At 54.0% G+C, this 18,225-nt stretch overlaps 1 protein-coding gene across 3 annotated transcripts; it reads right to left on the bottom strand.

Annotated features, from left to right (window-relative positions):
• Positions 1–3,386: 3,386 nt before the first annotated feature.
• On the bottom strand, positions 3,387–16,358 carry Slc4a11 (solute carrier family 4 member 11). Of its 3 annotated transcripts, none has more exons than XM_050134490.1 (20): positions 16,183–16,358; positions 14,893–14,955; positions 11,169–11,333; positions 11,033–11,082; positions 10,548–10,779; positions 10,386–10,467; positions 9,248–9,371; positions 7,128–7,331; positions 6,957–7,050; positions 6,737–6,862; positions 6,545–6,658; positions 6,324–6,456; positions 6,013–6,086; positions 5,253–5,511; positions 4,990–5,096; positions 4,738–4,906; positions 4,477–4,650; positions 4,099–4,294; positions 3,857–4,026; positions 3,387–3,748 (listed from the first exon to the last, which is right to left on the bottom strand). In XM_050134490.1, the coding sequence occupies exons 2-20, from the start codon at positions 14,936–14,938 to the stop codon at positions 3,679–3,681; spliced, it is 2,589 nt and encodes an 862-aa protein (XP_049990447.1). In that variant the 5' UTR covers positions 14,939–14,955; positions 16,183–16,358; the 3' UTR covers positions 3,387–3,678. The 3 variants fall into 3 exon arrangements, with proteins under 3 accessions (XP_049990447.1, XP_049990446.1, XP_049990448.1); XM_050134489.1 differs by having other exon boundaries at positions 16,073–16,357; XM_050134491.1 differs by lacking the exon at positions 16,183–16,358 and adding an exon at positions 15,097–15,421.
• Between the last annotated feature and the right edge of the window lie 1,867 nt (positions 16,359–18,225).

Genomic DNA, 18,225 nt, shown 5'->3' with positions numbered 1-18,225 from the left:
GGGAGCGAGCTGATGCTTGGAGCTTGTTCTCTGACCTCTGTATGCCATAGCGTGGACCCTGCGTCATAAATGCTAAAGGCCCTCTCTCCTCAGAAACCCGACAGGACTCCTGCCTAAGCTGCCTTGTCTCATATGCGTACCCCCTCTTCCCAAGCCATTCCCCGGGAGGGTTTCAGGGCTCAGGACCTGCCTTGTGGTTCCTGCAGCTCTTGATGAGAAAGGGTGTACTCAGGAAACACCGAAGAAAGCAGGCTTCTGTGCCCAGGCAGTCCTGGGAATAGTCCCTCATGCCCCCAGACTTGGCTAGGTGGCCTGGGGTTCAGCCATTACACTGAAGGCATTTTTCCCGACCCCAGGCAGGGTATGTGGCTGAGTATAGAACAATGCTCTCCCTGCCTGCTTCCCCAACTGCTTTCCTGTCCTGGTGCTGCCTGGCTCCAACATGGAGGACTTGGGGGTGGGGGTCTCTCTGCCCCTTGCCTATGATTCTGGCAGACTTTCTCCTCAGGGAATGCCCAGGCTGCTGAGGAAGTCCACCCTTCCCTACTTGAATTGCAAGTGTGGACAGGTAGGTGAGTGTACGGACAGCAGACAGCGTGGTATTTGCTGCTCAGCTCCTTCCTGAATTTCTCCCATTCTATTGGCCCATCTCTACAAACAGCTATGGAGAACAAACTGTACCTGACCCCCCTAGTGCACAGTTAGACTCAGGTCCACGCCCGTACCTAAAGCTGTGCCACTCATTCTAGCGTGCCCAGCCTGTTGACGGCCAGCTCAAGTCTAGGGATCCCTTTTGACTTGCATTTCTCATTTCTTTCTTCTTTTCAATACGGTGGGCGTTCTGCAGAGCCACACTCAGCTCTACCAAGAGGGCTGAGCATCTTCTGCCATTCTTGTTATGCTTCCTCTTGCTGGTATGCTGGACCTGTGACCTTAGAGGTGTATGGTGGGTGGTATATCATTTGTGTTTTAATAAATAAAACCTGCCTGAAGATCAGAATGCAAAGCAGCCACACTAGTCAGCCATACAGGCCAGGGAGTGGTGGCGCACACCTTTAATCCCAGCACTAGAGAGGAATATAAAATGGGAGGAGACAGGTCTCAGTCTAAGATTCATGGAGGCAGGATTGCCCATTTCAGTCTGAGGTAGAAGCAACAGCTGGCTGCTTTGTTTTTCTGATCATCAGCTTGAACCCCAATATCTGTCTCTGGGTTTTTATTATTCATGCTACAAAGGTGTTAGCATCCAGGCACACCCGGCCCCACCCACTTGGGGACCTTGCAGGCTCACCCCTGCCTTAAGGCTGTATGCAGGACAGGGAGTATCCTGTCTCTTTAAAAGGTGAAACTTAGGCTACATTTTTCTCCTTTTCCCCTTTCTCTTTTCTCTGCCTCTTTCTCTCTCCCCTCTCCTTTCCCTTCTCCCTTCCCTTCTCCCAATCAAACTCCCCATGGAAGTTCTGTCTGCATGGTGTGTCTGTCTCTCACTCGCTGTGGGACACCTTGGACCTGCCAAGGTCCGATCTCAACACTGCATGCCAACAGGAGGTACCTTCTATTTTCTCTGTGGCGTTACCTGACATTGACTTGGTATTTTGTGGAACTGGGAGCTGAACCCAGGGCCTTGCACGAGTCAGATCACTAGCACCGCACTGTGTCTTCAGCCCCGGTGTGTCTGCTGTCCACAGCAGGGCCAGCGCCCATTCTTGGAGGTGACAACACAAAGATGGGGACCCCTGGGGACAGAGTAACAAGATTCTAGAGCACAACACCGAGAGTTTTTCTCCACACTTTACATAGAGGTGTGAGTTCAGGACTTCACGTCATAGCTCTGTCCATCCTTGCGACACAGAGGTGACACAAGTCACTGATGGGACATGCAAGTGCACCTGGAGAAGCCACCATGGGGGTGTAAAGGTCAGGTGTTGCTGTGGGATATATATGTGGGAGGGAAGTGTGTGGCTGGGTGAGGCACAGTGATTCCCACCAAGGTGCCTGAAAATGCTAAGGAACAACCAAAAGATCAAACCAGGTGCTCCTAAAAGCCATAGGAGGTTGTTTGGGAAACCCAGTGCAAGGAGTTACCTCCCAGACAGGCCCATGAGGCGCCCTAAAACAAAAAAGGCTCTGCCACAGTTGCTGATTGCCTTCCAGAACCCAGTGACAGGACCCTATGGCTGACGAGCCTACCCGATTAGAGAAATAGCTGGGTCTGGGCTAGAGGTGTCCCCTCCCTGAGAGCTAGCTCCTGTAGCACCAGAAGTTTCTACTGAGGATGCTGAGGAAAATTAAACCTTGGAGTCCTGCTCAGCTGTGGGTCCTGCATGCTTGGTGATGGAAGTGCCAGGCAACATGCACTGGTACCCAGAGTGCCCACGTGGCTGTGGATAGAACCACGTTTCTGATTGAACTGGGGGTCCGCTTCACAGGGAGAAATTCATATCTGGCACAGAGAACAGACAACCTGTGACCAGGGAAGTCAGGGGCTCCAGGGGAGAGCAAGTGCTCTGGACCAGAAGGTGCTGGCCCACGAGTTTTCTACCGTAGGTCACTGCGGTCTATCCATTCTGCTAGTCTTCTGTTCCTGTCTTTGTCCAGACTTGTCAACAGCTGTGTTCCAAAGACAGAGGAATGTCCAGAGGGTACCAGGGTTCAGAATTTCTGAGAATTGTCAGACATCTCTCTCACACCCCCAGCACAGCCCCAGTCTCAGGGACCCTTGAAAACGGAGGCAGAAGGAAAGTAAGGGCGGGAGGAATGGGCAGAGGGTACTCTGTGACTATCCTCCGGGTCAAACCCCACTGAGAGTTCACTTCACCACGTGCAGATCATCCCAGCTGGGTTTGGTGACCCCCCAGAGGGGTGTGGGGAGCAGAGCCCCTCACCTGAGTACCCAGCACTCTATTTTACCCTCAATGCATGTGGCCTGGGCAAGGGGTAGAGCCTGTGGAGAGGGACTCGTGGAGAACGGCTCCATCTGTGCCTCTGTGATCAAGTAGAGGCATGGCCTCTTCTTCCTTCTTCAGACTAATCAGCCCTTCTCCCAAGTCTCTCTGAATCACATCACTGGCCGTACAGGGCGTTCCTGCTCTCTCTCACCCCGGCCATATCCTGGAGCCACTTTCTTCACCACATGGCAACTTGCCGTACCCAAACCTCTGGGTCTTTGATCCCAGAACGCATCCCTTGTAGGAGCCTCTCACCAGGATGACACAAAGGTCTGGTTTGTCTACTTCTCACCATTGGGCCAGCGGCCACTGTTGGCGTTGACAGCATATAGATGCTACTCAACAAACACTGGTCCCTTTTATTCTCCTCCCAGCGACTTTGTTTCTGTCCCCAAGTCTGGGAGAGTAGCAAAGATGGAGGCAGCATGTTGAAGTACAGAAACAAGACTTTTATTCACTAAGGGTGCACAGTGAATTCCTTACACAATCAAGGAAATGGGCTCGCTCCTGGGCATCAACTCTTTTATCAAAAGAAAATCTACACTTCTTAGCCCCGTGCTGGCAATGTCCCTGGACCCCAAACTAAAGGTTAATGGGGTGAGCACACACCACTGAAAACCACAATGCCCCGAGGACTTTAAGCGGCAATGGGGCTGGGTCTGAGCCAGCTCATACCTCCCCTTACAATGTCACAGAACAGGCCTGAAGGCATGGGGGAGGGTGGCACAGGTCAGGGTCTGTGCTCAGCATCCATGACATCCAAATACTTGGCTTCAATGATTCGGGGTAAGAGATTGTACCTGCAGAATAGAAGGAGAGGCAAACTCAGTGATGGATGGTTATAGCGGGTCCACACTGAGCCCAGCAGTGGGCGGAGCCCTCCCCACAGCCACCCAACCTGGGCATACCGGATGGGAATCATGGCAATCATGATGACAGGAAAGACCATCTTCATGTAGGGCAGGGAGCTCATGCCGAAGGCACAGAGCAACAGCAGCTGCAGGATCTGCAGGCCTGTGAAGTAGTGGATCTTCCTCTGGGGCACTCTCCGGACGTAGTGGGTGGGTGGGTAGGATGTCTGTGGGCAGCGGCAACCTGGTGGTCAGGGACAGCTGTGTTCCCACATCCCCTCCCCGGCCCAGGCACCCACCTGCTCCTTGAGCAGCAGGGCCACTCGCGAGAAGAGCTGGTTGCCATCCAGGGAGGTGAGCGCGATGTAGAGGAAGAGCCCGTAAAGCACGGGCTTGGGGATCCACTGCAGTGGGAAGGGCAGCAGCAGGAGAGAGAGCCCCACCAGGACACTGGCGCCCAGCGCGGTCAGCCGGGTCTCCTTAACATTCACAATCCTGCAGGGGCCCAGAGCAAAGGCTACCTGTGGGTCTAGCTAGGGCTTCGTTGCCTCTGAGCCCTTATCTCTAAGCCACATCCTTTCCTAGGTCACCTGCAGCCCAAGGTTGTGTCCCCCCCCCCCCGACCTTCAGGTCTACGTGGCTCTTGCCCTAGGATCCTAGGGATCACCCGTACTCACGTTTCATAAATGTGCCCGTTCTCCACACGCTCCTCCACTAAGGCCAGTGCCCGCACGTGCAGCGGGGAGTGGGGGTAGGCGGCGTGGATCCAGGGTAGCCCGAATAGAGACAGCCCCGTATTGATGATGGCCAGGAGCAGGAGGTCCCAGTGATAGGCAGTGCCCTTCACCAGCCTGAGGTAGGTGGGCACACATGGACAAGAGTCCTATTGGCCATCGGAAGTCTAGGACCCTGCCCCACCCTCCCACAGCCCTCGGTACCTGTTCTCTGGAGCATTGACCAGGGCAGCCACCAGGTTCTGCTCAATGAAGAAAAGCAAGGAGAGCAGGAGACCAAGACCCATGGCGCCGCCGATGGCCTTGAAGGACAGAGAGCGGATCTGTGCCATCTCAAAGAGGCTCTCGCTGGGGTTGTATCTGAACTTGCTCACTGCAATATGGGACAGGCTTGGCCCACAGTTCCCAGGGAGCAAGGCCATGCCGCCCCCCCCAGCTCATCCCGTCCCCACTCACTCTCAATTTCCTGGAAGCCATAGGAGCCGATGAGGGAGAAGGAGAGCACCGCAATGGGCAGGGCACAGTCAGACAGGGTCTCACGGACACACGAGTGCAGGTAGGGGCTGGAGATAATGGGGGTATCAGCGTGGCTCAGGGGCCGGCCGGCCCTTACCTCCCACCCACGGGCCCCCTCATTTCTTCTGAGGGGGGTCTGGCTTCAAACTTGAGATCCTCCTGCTTCTGCCTCCTGAGGATTGGGATCAAGGGTGCTCCCTTACCTTTTCTTGAACTGGTAGAGGGTGTAGCCCAGCCAGAGTGTGCCCAGCATGATAAGGAGACTGAGCACGGCCGTAGCCTGGCCCGAGTGTGTGCTGCTGGGGCTGCTAGCTGTGGCCATCTCAACGGGGCTGGGCAGGAGGCTGGTGTTGAGCGCAGAGTGAAGGCTGGTGTTCGGGCTTCTGCCAACGCTCAACAAGCTGGCCAAGGATGAAGTCTTTTTTGTGTGGTAGTGGTGACCATGGTAGTACTTCCAGAAGACTGTGGGACAGGTCAACAGACCTAAGCCATCTGGGATCTGGGAGGCTGGAGCCTAGCTTCCTTATTGATATAAGGTGGAGGGGTGTCCTAAGTGACGTAGGGGATGCTGAAGGGAAGGGACCATAAAGGGGGAGAGCTCTGGCCTTCTCGGTCAACCAGGAACCATCCCCTTTTGTCTCCCAAGTCTGCTCCTGCCTCTGCTGTAGCTGATGACACTCCACCCTGCCTGGCCCATGCCTCTGCCTGCTCTCTGGTTTTGCCTGGAGAAGCTCCTCCCCTTCAGCAGTACTGGCGCTGTGCCAGCTTGACACCTTCTCCTCTGCCCCATGGAGCACAGCAGAGAGCCCTCCCACCTCCAAGCAGGTCCCTCTCTGGGTCGGTGCTCACTTGGTCTCACTATACAGTTTTAACTGCCCTCAAACTGAGAAACCCTCCTGCCTCTGCCTCCTGAGTGATAGGGCTAATTAAAGGCATGTACCACCACACCTGACTTGCACTCACTTTTGGCCATGCCCTTGACAGCATCCAGCACGAACGTGATGGAAATGAAGAAGGCAATGATTTCTTCTGTTGACCTGCAAAGCGGTGACAACGCCTCCACATGGGTGGGGTGGTGAGGGGAAGTAATTACTGAAGGAAAGGCTTGCCCGAACTTCTGAACGGACCATCGCCAGGGAAGAGTGCTCCCCCACGGGACCACGCCCAGTAGGTCCACCTCGGCCTATGGGAAGCACACTATCTATGCTGGGGTTATAGGGCCCTGGCATGAGGCTGACCCGCACCCCCAGACACTGCGGCCCAGGAGCAGTCACCTCTTAAAGAGACTCATAAGCAGGCTGAGGTTGAGGAAGGCATACAGCGCGAGGAAGAAACTGTTCCACAGGCCCGTCCATGCATAGAAGGCATTGAAGTCCAGGTTGTAGTCGTCACAGATGACTCGGATCACTGCGAACAACGGGGCAGGACGTGCCGTCAGGGCTGGGCCGGGCCGCAGGACTTGGGCCCCATCTCCCATTTTTCAACCCCACTGCACCCTGGATGTAGATGGCCAGGGGTGCGGTCGTCAGCAGGATCACCAGCGGCTGCCCAGAGAAGAGTGCATACAAGAGGCCTCCGATGCTCTGCCCAGCTATGGTCTTCTGCACATCTGTGGGGGTGACACGGTCAGGGCTCACACACAGCCCAGGGTCCGGCCTGGTGCATCCCTACCATCCCAACCCCTCACCGATGGCCCCGTTCGTGTTCTCATCATTGAGGGATCCGAAAGCAATTGTCGGCAGCAGGCAGGCGAAGTAGAGGAAGAGCGTGGTGGTGACATATTTGCCCACAGTCTTGCCTTTCCCGATGATGCCTAGGAACGCAGGACAGACAGCATTTGCTGGAGACGCTGGACGGGCACCCATGGACTCGGGGCCTGAAAGGCTGAGCTCTGGCTGGGCACATACCATCGGTGAAGTCCAGCGGGTACACAGGGAACCGGTGCGTGATGTCCGCCCAGATGCCCTTTCCAAAAGGGAAGAAGTCCTTGCACTTCGGAGGCTGGGAGAAAAGACAGACCCCCATGTTAGCCCTGGTTGGCCCGCGCCCCCTCCCACCGCCCCAGCTCCCTTCTGAACCTGAGGGTGTTTGTGAGTGTGGAGGGAGCTCATGCTGTGCCCCGTCGCTCTTGGCATCGTCATGGTGAGCAGCTGTCTCTGATGCACCAACTCCTCCTTGAATTCCTCTTCCGTGCGCGTCGTCAGGAGCTTCTGGCGGAAGGTGATGTCTGAGAACATGGTGGCAAACGTGCGTGCCACCTCCATCGCGGTCTTGGTGCTTTTCTGGGAACAGAAGGTGCTGCGGTTACACCTCCAGCTCCTGCAGCGGAGGACGCCCTGTCTTTGCTGAGTGCAGTCCCGCACAGGCAGCTGGCCGTAGGTTGTTCCCCTAAGCTCAGACATTAATGCACCTTGCCACTATTCCCACTAGGAACTGCTGTGGATCTCACAGATAGCTGCCTGCCTCTGCCTCCTACATGCTGGGATCAAAGGTGTGTGCTACCACTGTCCGCCTGTTTATTTTTAACATTTTAAATGATTTATTTATTCTCATTTTATGTGCACTGGTGTTTTGTATATATGCCTGTGTGAGGCTGTCAGATCCCCCGGAACTGCAGTTACAGACAGTTGTGAGCTGCCATGTAGGTGCTGGGAATCGAACCCAGGTCCTGTGGAAGAGCAGCCAGTGCTCCTAACCACTGCACCATCATATTTTGCTCTGCTCCACAGCCGTGGAGCCAGCCAGCTACGGACTGAGACCCTGAACTGAGGTGAACCTTCCCTCCTTCAAGCTGATTCTGAGTTCTCCATCACATGGCTTGTTCGCTCTCTAGCACAAGTCTCAGGAGGCCCCTCTGTCAGCTGCAGGGTAGCAGTCCGAGCTGTGTCTACTGTGTGTTCCTGAGCAAGAGCTCCGTGGTGGTGCAGCCTGACTTGCCTCAAGTGACTGAGTACTAAGGCTATTGCTCCTTCCAACTGTTCTGGCCACACTGCCAGCTGCCACCCCTCTAACTCGTGAGGTGCTCACTTTTCTTCTAGCACGGGAATATGATGGGCAGTATAGCTGTAAGAGTACTGGAAGGGAAGCCTTCTATTCCTGGTACCCAGAGAATCCCGACCAGGCTCCAGAGTCAGGCAGAGTTATCTAAAAGCTAATGAAAAGGGATGCTGTGGAGAAGGCCATAATGCCAGGAGGACTGGGAGTTCGAGGCCAGGCTCCAGTCTGTTTCTGAAGAGGGCAGAGGTGTGGGCCAGTGACAGAGCACCTGGCTCGCCATGTGTACACGAGGGCTCTGAGGTCCATCCCCAGCACTGGGGAAAAACAGAGCACAGTGGCTAATGAAATCTTATCTATCACATTAAATATTTAAGGCCCTTCCATAGTTTTGGGCAGAGAATTACAGTTGCCTATTCAGGATTTTAAACCTTTCTCTTTATAGGGAGAACTCCCAGACTGGACCAGTGACAGCCTCCACAAAAGCGGGGTATCCGGCTGGGTGGTGGACGGCTTGGGAGGCAGGGGTGGGTGGATCTCTGAGTCTGAGGCCAGCTTGGTCTGCAGAGTGAGTTCCAAGACAGCCAGGACTACACAATCTCAAAAAGCCAAAAAGAAAAAAAAAAAAGAGCTGGGCAGTGGTGGCGCACGTCTTTAATCCCAGCACTCGGGAGGTAGAGGCAGGTGGATCTCTGTGAGTTCGAGACCAGCCTGGTCTACAAGAGCTAGTTCCAGGACAGGCTCCAAAACCACAGAGAAACCCTGTCTCGAAAAAAAAAAAAAAAAAAAAAGAAAAGCAAACAAAAACAAACATAAAACAAAACCAGCAGAATATCCTTGCCCAGGTAGCGTATGGTCCAAGAAGGGCAGGAAGCCAGGCAAAGAATGGTCTAATGTGTGTAGTCACTATACTGGGACTTAAATCCAGGGCCTTGTACATGCTGAATGCATGGTGGGTCTTACCAGTCTACACTGCCAGCAGCCTGAATCTGTAATCGTTAAAAGCCCGCTTTTCAGTAGGAAAGGCAATCTTTTGGACATTTCCAGGGAAATTCAGATGCAATGGGGACTTTGCAAGAACATCTCTAATAAACATTGGATAGAGAGGAAGAACAGGCACTAGGAAGCCTGCAGAGAGGTTTCCAAGGAAACGACAGAGCAACCAGGAGACCTGCCTCACAAGGCACCCAAGACTGACACTCACCATCTTGGGCGGGGCCAGCACCAGGATGACAAAGCGGACCTCACAGGAATTCTCCCCCCAGTTCTGGGGTCGAACCAGGCGACTGATACACACGTGCCGCTTTTGTAGGGCCTTCAAGGTACAGCTGGATAAGACAGGAGAACAAACAGACAGTTGTCACCCTGCAGAGCCTGTAACAGAGGTTACCAGGGAAAACAAAAAGCAGCTAACAATGCATCAGGAACTCTGGTATCTGTGGTGTGTGTGGTACACATACATACATGTACACACAATACCCAAACACATAAAAAAAAAAAGATTGAGCTGGAGAGATGGCTCAGAGGATAAGAGCACTGGCTACTCTTCCAGAGGTCCTGAGTTCAATTCCCAGCAACCACATGGTGGCTCATAACCATCTGTAATGAGATCTGGTGCCCTCTTCTGCACAGGGATACACGCAGGCAGAATATTGTATATATAATAAATAAATCTAAAGAAGAAGAAAAAAAAAGACAGGAGGAGACAGTTCTCAGCCAGTCTCATTCTGAGGATTCCTGAAGGCAGGAACGCCATATTCAGACTGTGGTAGAGGTAAGAGGTAGTGGCTGGCTGCTTTGCTTTAAAAAAGATTGAGGGGCTGGAGAGATGGCTCAGCGGTTAAGAGCACTGACTGCTCTTCCAGAGGACCTGGGTTCAATTCTCAGCAACCACATGGCAGCTCACACCTGTCTGAAAATGCAGTTCCACAAGATCTGACATCTTCATACCAGTGTACATAAAATAAAGTTAAATAAATCATTAAAAATTAAAAATAAAAGCCGGGCGGTGGTGGTGCATGCCTTTAATCCCAGCACTTGGGAGGCAGAGGCAGGCGGATCTCTGTGAGTTCGAGGCCAGCCTGGTCTACAAGAGCTAGTTCCGGGATGGGCACCAAAGCCACAGAGAAACCCTGTCTCGAAAAACCAAAAAAAAAAATAATAATAATAAAATAAATAAAATAAATACATAAGTAAAGATTGTATAGGACAGAGTGTTCATATCCTCTTTTCTCAAAGTGGAGGTGCCACAGTCATGCCATTGTGTGGAGGGACGTGACATCCCTGGCTAGCTCCAGGGTAACAGTAGAGGAGCAGGTGTGGTGGTGGTAACGGCAACTCACACGATGCAGAGCCATGACTGCTGGTACTGCACCCCTCGGACGGTGGCGGTGACTCCCTGGATGGTATCCGAGAGCAGGTGGACTGAGGACGGAAGAAAGGATACAGGAGAGTCAGCCGTGCCGGCAGCGCTGTCACATGACCCGGCAGGGAGCTGGCCTTACCTTTGCTCTCCGTGGGGGCCCCAGCATCTGTAAAAAGCTTGGCCATGAGCAGGTCCAGGTCACAGTCGGGTTCTGCATGGTTGGGGTCCTGGGCGAAGCGGCTCAGCATAGTCCGAAGCACGTCATCCAGCGAGGTAGCTGTCTCGTTCAGGATGATGCTGGCCTGGGCCAGGAAGCCGTCTAGGTCCCGGTGCGCACGGACCTCTTCCTCGAAGTTCTTTAACTTCAGATACTGCAGGGATCCCAGGTGCGGATGCACAGAGGCCTGAGTTAGACCCTTGTCTCTCTGGCCCCCACCTGCCCTCTATGAGGGTCTGTGAATGCCCCTGCCCACTAGGAACGATATCCAGGAGAGAAGGCTCAGGCTTGGGTTAGTTTGAGCTATGAATGCCTGAGAACGTGGGAACGGCACAGCAGATATTAGGGAATCAGCTTTCTTAAACCCTGACTGGAGACCCAGCACAGCCCCGCAGGATGGGCTTTACCTTGCGGGAGGTGTGGAGGAGCACACAGCCACCGGTTGCTGCTTCAATGTCTGGAGGGACGGGGAAGAGAGCTCAGTATGCTGCCCTACCTCTTCAGGGCTCCTTAGCAGAGCAGGACCACCTACAGTCCCCATACCAGATTTGGAGGGCTGCACATCAAGGTTGACGTTGACAAAAAACCGGATGCTCTCGCCAGACACAATGGAGGAGTTGACGGTGTCGAAGGCCTCATCCCCCAGGCTGTCTTCCCGGACTTCAAGGGTATCATCCACCTCATTCTTGAAGTATCCCTGAGTTGCAGCTGTCACCAGGAGAGACCATCTATCAGTGCTACACACCATAAGGAGGGCTCTACCGGGCATGGGTACCTCTGCTCCATCGCCTGAGTGCACCCCTGACACTCAGTCAGGAAGTCAAGGAAGGAGCTTTGGTTAAGGGAAGCAAATGCTGGTCCTGCCTGGCCCCACTCAGACTGCAGCAGCTGGCACCCAGAGCTGAAGCTCATACCCAGGGGTCATCTGTACAACTTTTCAGTTTTATTTATTTACTTGAGATAGGGTTTCTCTGTAGTTTTGAAGCCTGTCCTGGAACTAGCTCTTGTAGACCAGGCTAGCCTTGAACTCAGAGATCCACCTGCCTTTGCCTCCCATGGCATTTTGCAGTTTTAAGAACCAGGGCTCACTGGGTGGTGGTGAGCCTTTAATCCCAGTACTTGGGAGGCAGAGGCAGGCGGACCTCTGTGAGTTCAAGGTCAGCCTAGTCTTCAGAGTGTGTCCCTCCCAGGACAGCCAGTAGTATTTCACAGAGAAATCCTGTCACCAAAAGCAAAAAACAAGACAAAACAAAATAACAACAAAAAAAGGAACCAGGGCTCTCTGCACTATTCTGATCCTTCAGCTTAAGTTTAATCCTAACATCTGGGAAACAGGCAGACAAATCTGTGTGAACTCAAGGACAGTCTGGTCTATATACAGAGTCACAGGCTAGCACATGCCTCTAATGTAGAACACAGGAGGCTGAGGCAGGAACATCAAGAGTTTAAGGCTAGCCTGGGCTACGCAATGAGGCCCAGTCTAAGAAGAAAAACAAAAACAAACAACAGGCGTGTGTGGTGGTGCCCGCCTTTAATCCCAGCACTTGTTTTCCCAGGAGTTCAAGGCTATCCTGGTCTACCGAGTGAGTTCCCAGTCAGTCAGAGCTACACGGAGAAACCCTGTCTCAAAAAACCAAGCCAAACAAAACCCAACTTTGTGCAAGTGGCTCATTCCTGTAAGGCCCAGCATTCGGAAAGCTGGGGCAGAGGGACAGCAGCAGGAGGTCCAGGCCAACCCGGGCTATATTTCAAATGCAAAGAAGTGGGGCTGGGGAGATGACTTAGTGGTTAAGACAAGTACATGCTGCTTAATCATGAGAACAGGAGTTCAGGTCCCAGCGCCAATGCTGGGTAGCTCATAGTTGCCTCTACTGCAGCTCCAAGGGATCTGACACCCTCTGCTAGCCTCGTACACGTAAAGCAGTACACAGTAACACAGAACACAAACATATGCTCAAATAAAGTCTCATTGGTGGGCACTGGGCGGGCGTGGTGCATGCTGTTAATCGTAGCACCAGGAGGCAGAGTTCTGAGTTTGAGGCCAGCCTGGTCTACAGAGCGAGTTCCAGGACAGCCTGTCTCAAAAAGCCACATATTGAACGTGTGTGTGTGTGTGTCCCACCTCCCCTCCCTCACTGGTGCAGGGTTTACAGCCTCTCCTCTCAGGGTGAGACTGAGGGAATAGCCTCAAGGCTGAGACCAAGTTCATCAGTTGAATAACACCCAGGAGGCAAGAAAGCCTGTGAAACAGTCAGAAGATGGAAGGCCTCCTTAGTCCGGCTCCCACCATGCCCCTTCCAAGATGCAGCAGGAACTCCTGAGCACAGGGGCTGTGGTCAGTCCTGTGGCTTCCACCACCTTCCCAGACCCTTTACGTGAAGGTTTCCATAACACGTAAATCACAGCCTGAGCCAGCCTGTGACCTTCCCCTAGGCCTTGGTGCTTCAGGCCACTCACAGTCATACCTTGGGCTGACAGCTAGGGCCATAGGCATGCCCACTCTTGCCCTATGTGCCAGCAAAGTGACTCTCCCTCCAGGGCCATCTTTAGGCTCACCTGGCACACTCTTCTTAGACAGAGTTCTGCCTCTTTTCCAGCCCAGCCAGAACCTCTTTCAGACCATCCTATAGCTCCCCATCTATGGACACTTTTAGGAAAAAGGCCTTTGTAATTCAGACCCCACTAGTGACTGACAAACACCTGCACAGGGACAAGTCAATGGCATGCCCACACCTGGCAGCCAGTGACGCGCCCTGACTCGCTTCCACTCCTGCCCTTCAGCATCCTCTGCACATGGATATCCTGAGCTCAGGACCTGAGGATCACCCTACCCTATCCCAGGCCAGGGACTATTGAGCCAAAAGATGTCCTTCCTGCCTATATTGTAGAGGATGTGGCAAACACCCTCCTTAAGGCAAGCCTGCCTTATCTGAAACTACCTGGGCTGGGGATGGGAGCCAGGTGGCACAGCTCTCCTGTGTTTAAGAGGCAAGAGGAGCCGTGCACGCCTGTAATCCCAGCACTCGAGAGGCAGAGGCAGGCGGATCTCTGTGAGTTCGAGACCAGCCTGGTCTACAGAACTAGTTCCAGGACAGGCTCCAAAGCCACAGAGAAACCCTGTCTCGAAAAAAAAAAAAAAAAGAGGCAAGAGGATCAGAAGTTCAGTGTTCCTCAGCCACATGAGCTAGAGGCCAGCCTGGGCTCCACGAGACCCTGTCTAAATAATTATCCACCCTCCAGTCCCAGTCTTGTGTCTGCTGTCATTCTCAGCCCAGTCCTTCCTTCTCTACCTGGAGCTGTTTTTTCTTAGCCTTGGCTCTCAGACCCCTTACGTCTCTGCAGGCCTCCTGCCATGCCATTCCACATAGCAAAGCCGCAAAGATAACCTGCCAGCAAAGCCGGGCGGTGGTGGCGCACGCCTTTAATCCCAGTACTCAGGAGGCAGAGGCAGGCAGATTTTGAGGCCAGCCTGGTCTACAAGAGCTAGTTCCAGGACAGGCTCCAAAGCTAGGGATACAATATAACCTGCCAGCTAGCGACATGACACAAAGGCCCCTCATGCCCTGGGCACCTGGATGAAAACACAGCATCAGGATGCCTAAACACTGTGCCACTAAAGAACATGGCAGAGCTGGGATCCAGTCAGTGTGTAGAGTATGTGCCTACCTTGTGAAACCCAGAGTTTTCAAACCCCAGTGCCCGATAAACCTGGCTTGGGGGCAAAAGCTTGTAATCTTAATACTTGAACATAATTGGAAATTCAAGATCATATTTGGCTACATAGGGAGTTTTAGGCCAGCCTAGGCTACATAAGATTTCTTTCTTAAACAAAACCAAATTAAAACAAAAACCATAGAGTAGACATGGCAGCATGGAGCCAAAGGCAGGGAAGAAGCTAAACCAGCGGAAGCAGGGACGATAGCAGCCTCTCTCTTCAGGGCTAAGTGGGGACTGAGCAGTCAAGGCACGCATAGCGTGTAGCATAGCCTAAAGCTGGCCAGATATGCAGGGTCCCGGAACAGTGAACCACAGGAGAAAGCAGCAAGCCATGCTGGTGGCCATCCGCCCTCCCCGAACTTCAGCACCCTTGGATGCTGGCCACTGGTCAGCTTCATCAGGGGCGTGCCCAGCAAGCCGCACAGCCTCCAGAAGGAGGCAGACCGCTTCAGTACCAGGCTACACAAGCCACTTCTGCTTGGCATTTCCTGGCTGGTGCATGGGCGGAGTTCTCTAGATTTCTAATCATGGGCGCTTTCCAGATACGCACCTGAGAAGTACTCACTGGGGTCGTCAAGGTGTCCATTCTGTGACATGGCCAAAGGACAGTCTTCTACAAGAGAAGCCAAAGAATTGTCACCACCCCCAGACAGTTTCCTGTGCCCTCTTCCACTCAGCCCACCTGACTCAGCCCTGCCCACTCCTTATCCTTCCTAGGAAGACCAGGCCAAGGGGCAGGGGTCTCCTGCAATACCTGGGGAGGCCAGTCTTCATCTAGGGCACTAAATCCCTTAACTCCTCTACTAGAGGCTGCCGAGGTATGCAAAGAGCGTGAAGGGTGCTTTCGCGGGTCAGTTCATCCCTAAATCATCAGTACTCAGCTCACTAACCCAAGCATCTCTGACTAAGCCTTGCCCAGCTCTGGACGAAGGCAACAGGAACTCGCCTCCTTCCTGGATCCCGCCCTGTCACGCCCAGCACTTTGGGGTCGGGGGAGTGTCCTTGAGCCTCTCAGATCTGCCCTGGTCCCAGGGCCCACACGTGCCCATCTCAGGCGCTGTTTTCCCGATCTCCCCAATCTCCAGGGGTCACCTGGGGGACCGACCCAGCAACCGCCTCCATCCCACGGCGTCACCGTGGTCCTGGGCCTCCAGAGAAGAGCCATTGGCCCAGAAAGTAGGGGCGGAGTGGGTATGCAGAACACACTGAGGTTTGTGGTACTATCCGGATGTTTGTGCGAGGAAGGACTCAAAGGAGGGGCCGCATGCACGAGAAAGGGATATAATCTACACTCGCAGGCCCTGAGAATGAGGGGACGGGCAGGATTCGGAGGCACTAGGGGCGGTAGCAAAGAACAAAGCACACCAAGAGCAGGTGAGCGACCAGACGCACCCGGCTCTGATGGGTCTTGACTCTAGGCGGTGGCACGCTCGCCCGTGCTGAGGACACCGCAGCGCCACCCAGCCTACTTCCTAGTTCCCCACCCTCCGCCCCGCCGGTTACGTTTACATCTTTCATTCAAATACTGAAGGTGTGTCCAGGCGGCGAACGCAGAACAAATAGCAACGGGATGCCCACGGCGTCCCCGACCGCCCCTTGCCATGAGCGCGCACTGGGACTCGGGCCGCCTTCAGTGGAACCCCGCCGGAGGCGCGAAGACCGCACAGCTTCTCGCCCACCCGGGTCCGCGCGGGCACACACGCCTGGTGGCTGTGCCCCGGGCTTCTCACCCAGGACTCCGCCGTTCCGAGTGGGCTCGCAGCGGTAGCCGGTGATAAACTCACGAGCCGCACCGCGGCCCGAACCGTGCGGCCGCCTCCAGCCGAGGTCGCGCGCTCACCCGCGACGTCTGCTCCGGATCCGTGGCGCCTCGCGTGAGCAGGCCCAAGCGTCGTGGAGAGCGGGGCCCGGGAGGGACTACGAAGTTTCGGAACAGTCCCAAAGCACGGGGCTACTCATCCGCGCCCCGAAGGCACGGGCGCGTCCGCCTTAAAAGCGGTCGGAGCCCCGCCCCTACCTTAACGGGCTGCAGAGCCGCCCACAACCGCCCTTGCCGCGCCCCTTTGCCCTCGCCACACCCCCGACTGCCAGGGCGGTCCCCGGCCCCCGCCCACGCTGCTTTGTGCACTTGCCCGTGGGCTAGCGCCCTAAGCCGCCCCCGCTCGTTCTGCTGCTGGCGCCCGCCCTGGGTTCCTCATCTCTCCCTCAGGTTAGGACACGGTGGCGGGGTCTCTGGAGAGCGGGCTGCGGGGAAGCACTTGCGGGTTGTTAGCACGATGAGCTTTCAAGTAAGAGATTCTACAGACCTCGAGCCTCGCTCTGACTTTGGGGCACACCTGCCACCCCTCTACCACTCCGCGGTAGATAGGCTCCGCACAGAGTAATTTCCACCTTCGCTCTACCGTGAGAGGGGGCACAGAAGGCAGGCATTTAGAGTGTTGCGGGAATTGGTATATAAATAGGTATGATGAACCAGGCAGGCATTAGGAGCGAAGGCACGGTGGGCCCCGAAGTCCCCCCTCCTTACTTGCACTACCAGGAACCCCGCCCAGAGAATCCTGTTGACTCAAGGATAGCCACAGGCTGCTTTGGTTGGTGTTAAGCTTAAATCCCTGGGAGGAGAAGCTTTTGCTCCACCTATTCATAGGACCTCCTTTCACTGTCTTCTAGCGTTCCGGCCCTATACAAGCTTGTGGAGTTGCAGGATGGAGATTCAGGAAAGCTGAAGAGCCAGGTAGGATGGCAGACACAGGTCCCGGGTCCTTCTTTCCCCCTCAGACATTCTGGTCCCAATACCTGGTTGTTCCAACCCAGGCTATTCCAGGAAACCTCTGGCGACAGGGGGAATGACTTCCCCAACTCTCTCCTTATGAGGAAAAAGCTCATCTCCCCGCACGTGCCTGTGACCTCCTCTGACTTAGATGAACTGAGGCACTGACCCTCCCCCCCCTTCAGCTTCCTAGGCAGCACCTGCTCTGTGCTGTGCAGACCAGAGACTGAGGGCAGACGGATGCTGAAGTCCTTCCTCCTGCCTTTGCTTTGGTGATAATATGAGCAGGCAGGTTGAGGGACCCCAAAATAGGCACACATCCCCTCTCATTCCCCCTCTAGAGTCTCTGACATGACTGTATTCCAGGCAGTGACTTTCCAAGTACCTTAAGCTCTGCCTGCTCTTTGCCACTTTTAGACTCGGGGGTGAGAAGCAACCGTTGAGTATCTCATTAAAAAAAATAAAACAAGAAAACAAGACAGATGTGGCAGCACACACTTTTAGTCCCAGCACTCTGGAGGCAGACCAGGGCTACAGAGCAAGTTCCAGACAAGCCAGAGTTACACACTGTGAGATCTAATCTCACAAAACAACAGCACAAACAAACAACAACAACAACAAACAAACCCACCAAAACTAGAAAAACAAGAGGGTGTGGAATCTGCTCACTAGTTAAGAGCATTTACTGCTCAGCTGGGCTGTTGGTGGTGCCGAGTGCCTTTAATCCCAGCACTTGGCTGACTGAGGCAAGCCTGGTCTACAAGAGCTAGTTCCAGGATGGGCTCCAAAGCTTCAGAGAACTACAGAGAAACCCTGTCTCAAAAACCAAAAAACAAACAAACAAACAAAAAAAAAGAAAGACAAATAAAAAAAGAACACTTACTGCTCTTGTAGAACACCTGGGTTTGGTTCTCAGCACCCACACAGTGGCTCGCAGCTGATGCCTGCTTCTGACCTCTGCAGGCAGTCATGGTGCACACATGTAATATGCAGGCAACACCTCCATACACATAAAATAAAAATAAATCGATCTAAAAACCACTCAAAACATTAAAAACTTTTATAATGGGGGACTGACAACATGACTGAGCAGGTGGTGGTTCTTGCTGCCAA

Source organism: Alexandromys fortis, unplaced genomic scaffold (assembly GCF_014885135.2).
Source record: "Alexandromys fortis isolate MF-2015 unplaced genomic scaffold, M_Fortis_MF-2015_v1.1 scaffold_6, whole genome shotgun sequence".
In the NCBI taxonomy this organism is placed as follows: Eukaryota; Metazoa; Chordata; class Mammalia; order Rodentia; family Cricetidae; genus Alexandromys; species Alexandromys fortis.
The sequence above is the reverse complement of the archived record's forward strand: the minus strand, read 5'-3'. Positions and strand labels throughout refer to the sequence as shown.

Coding starts and splice junctions, on each gene's coding strand:
- Slc4a11 (XM_050134490.1), bottom strand. CDS start 14,938: ATGTCACAGAATGGACACCTTGACGACCCCAGTGAGTACTTCTCAG. Junction 5,512..6,012: donor TGTCAAGGGCATGGCCAAAA/GTGAGTGCAAGT, acceptor CCTGTCCCACAG/TCTTCTGGAAGTACTACCAT. Junction 3,749..3,856: donor ATTGCCATGATTCCCATCCG/GTATGCCCAGGT, acceptor TCTATTCTGCAG/GTACAATCTCTTACCCCGAA.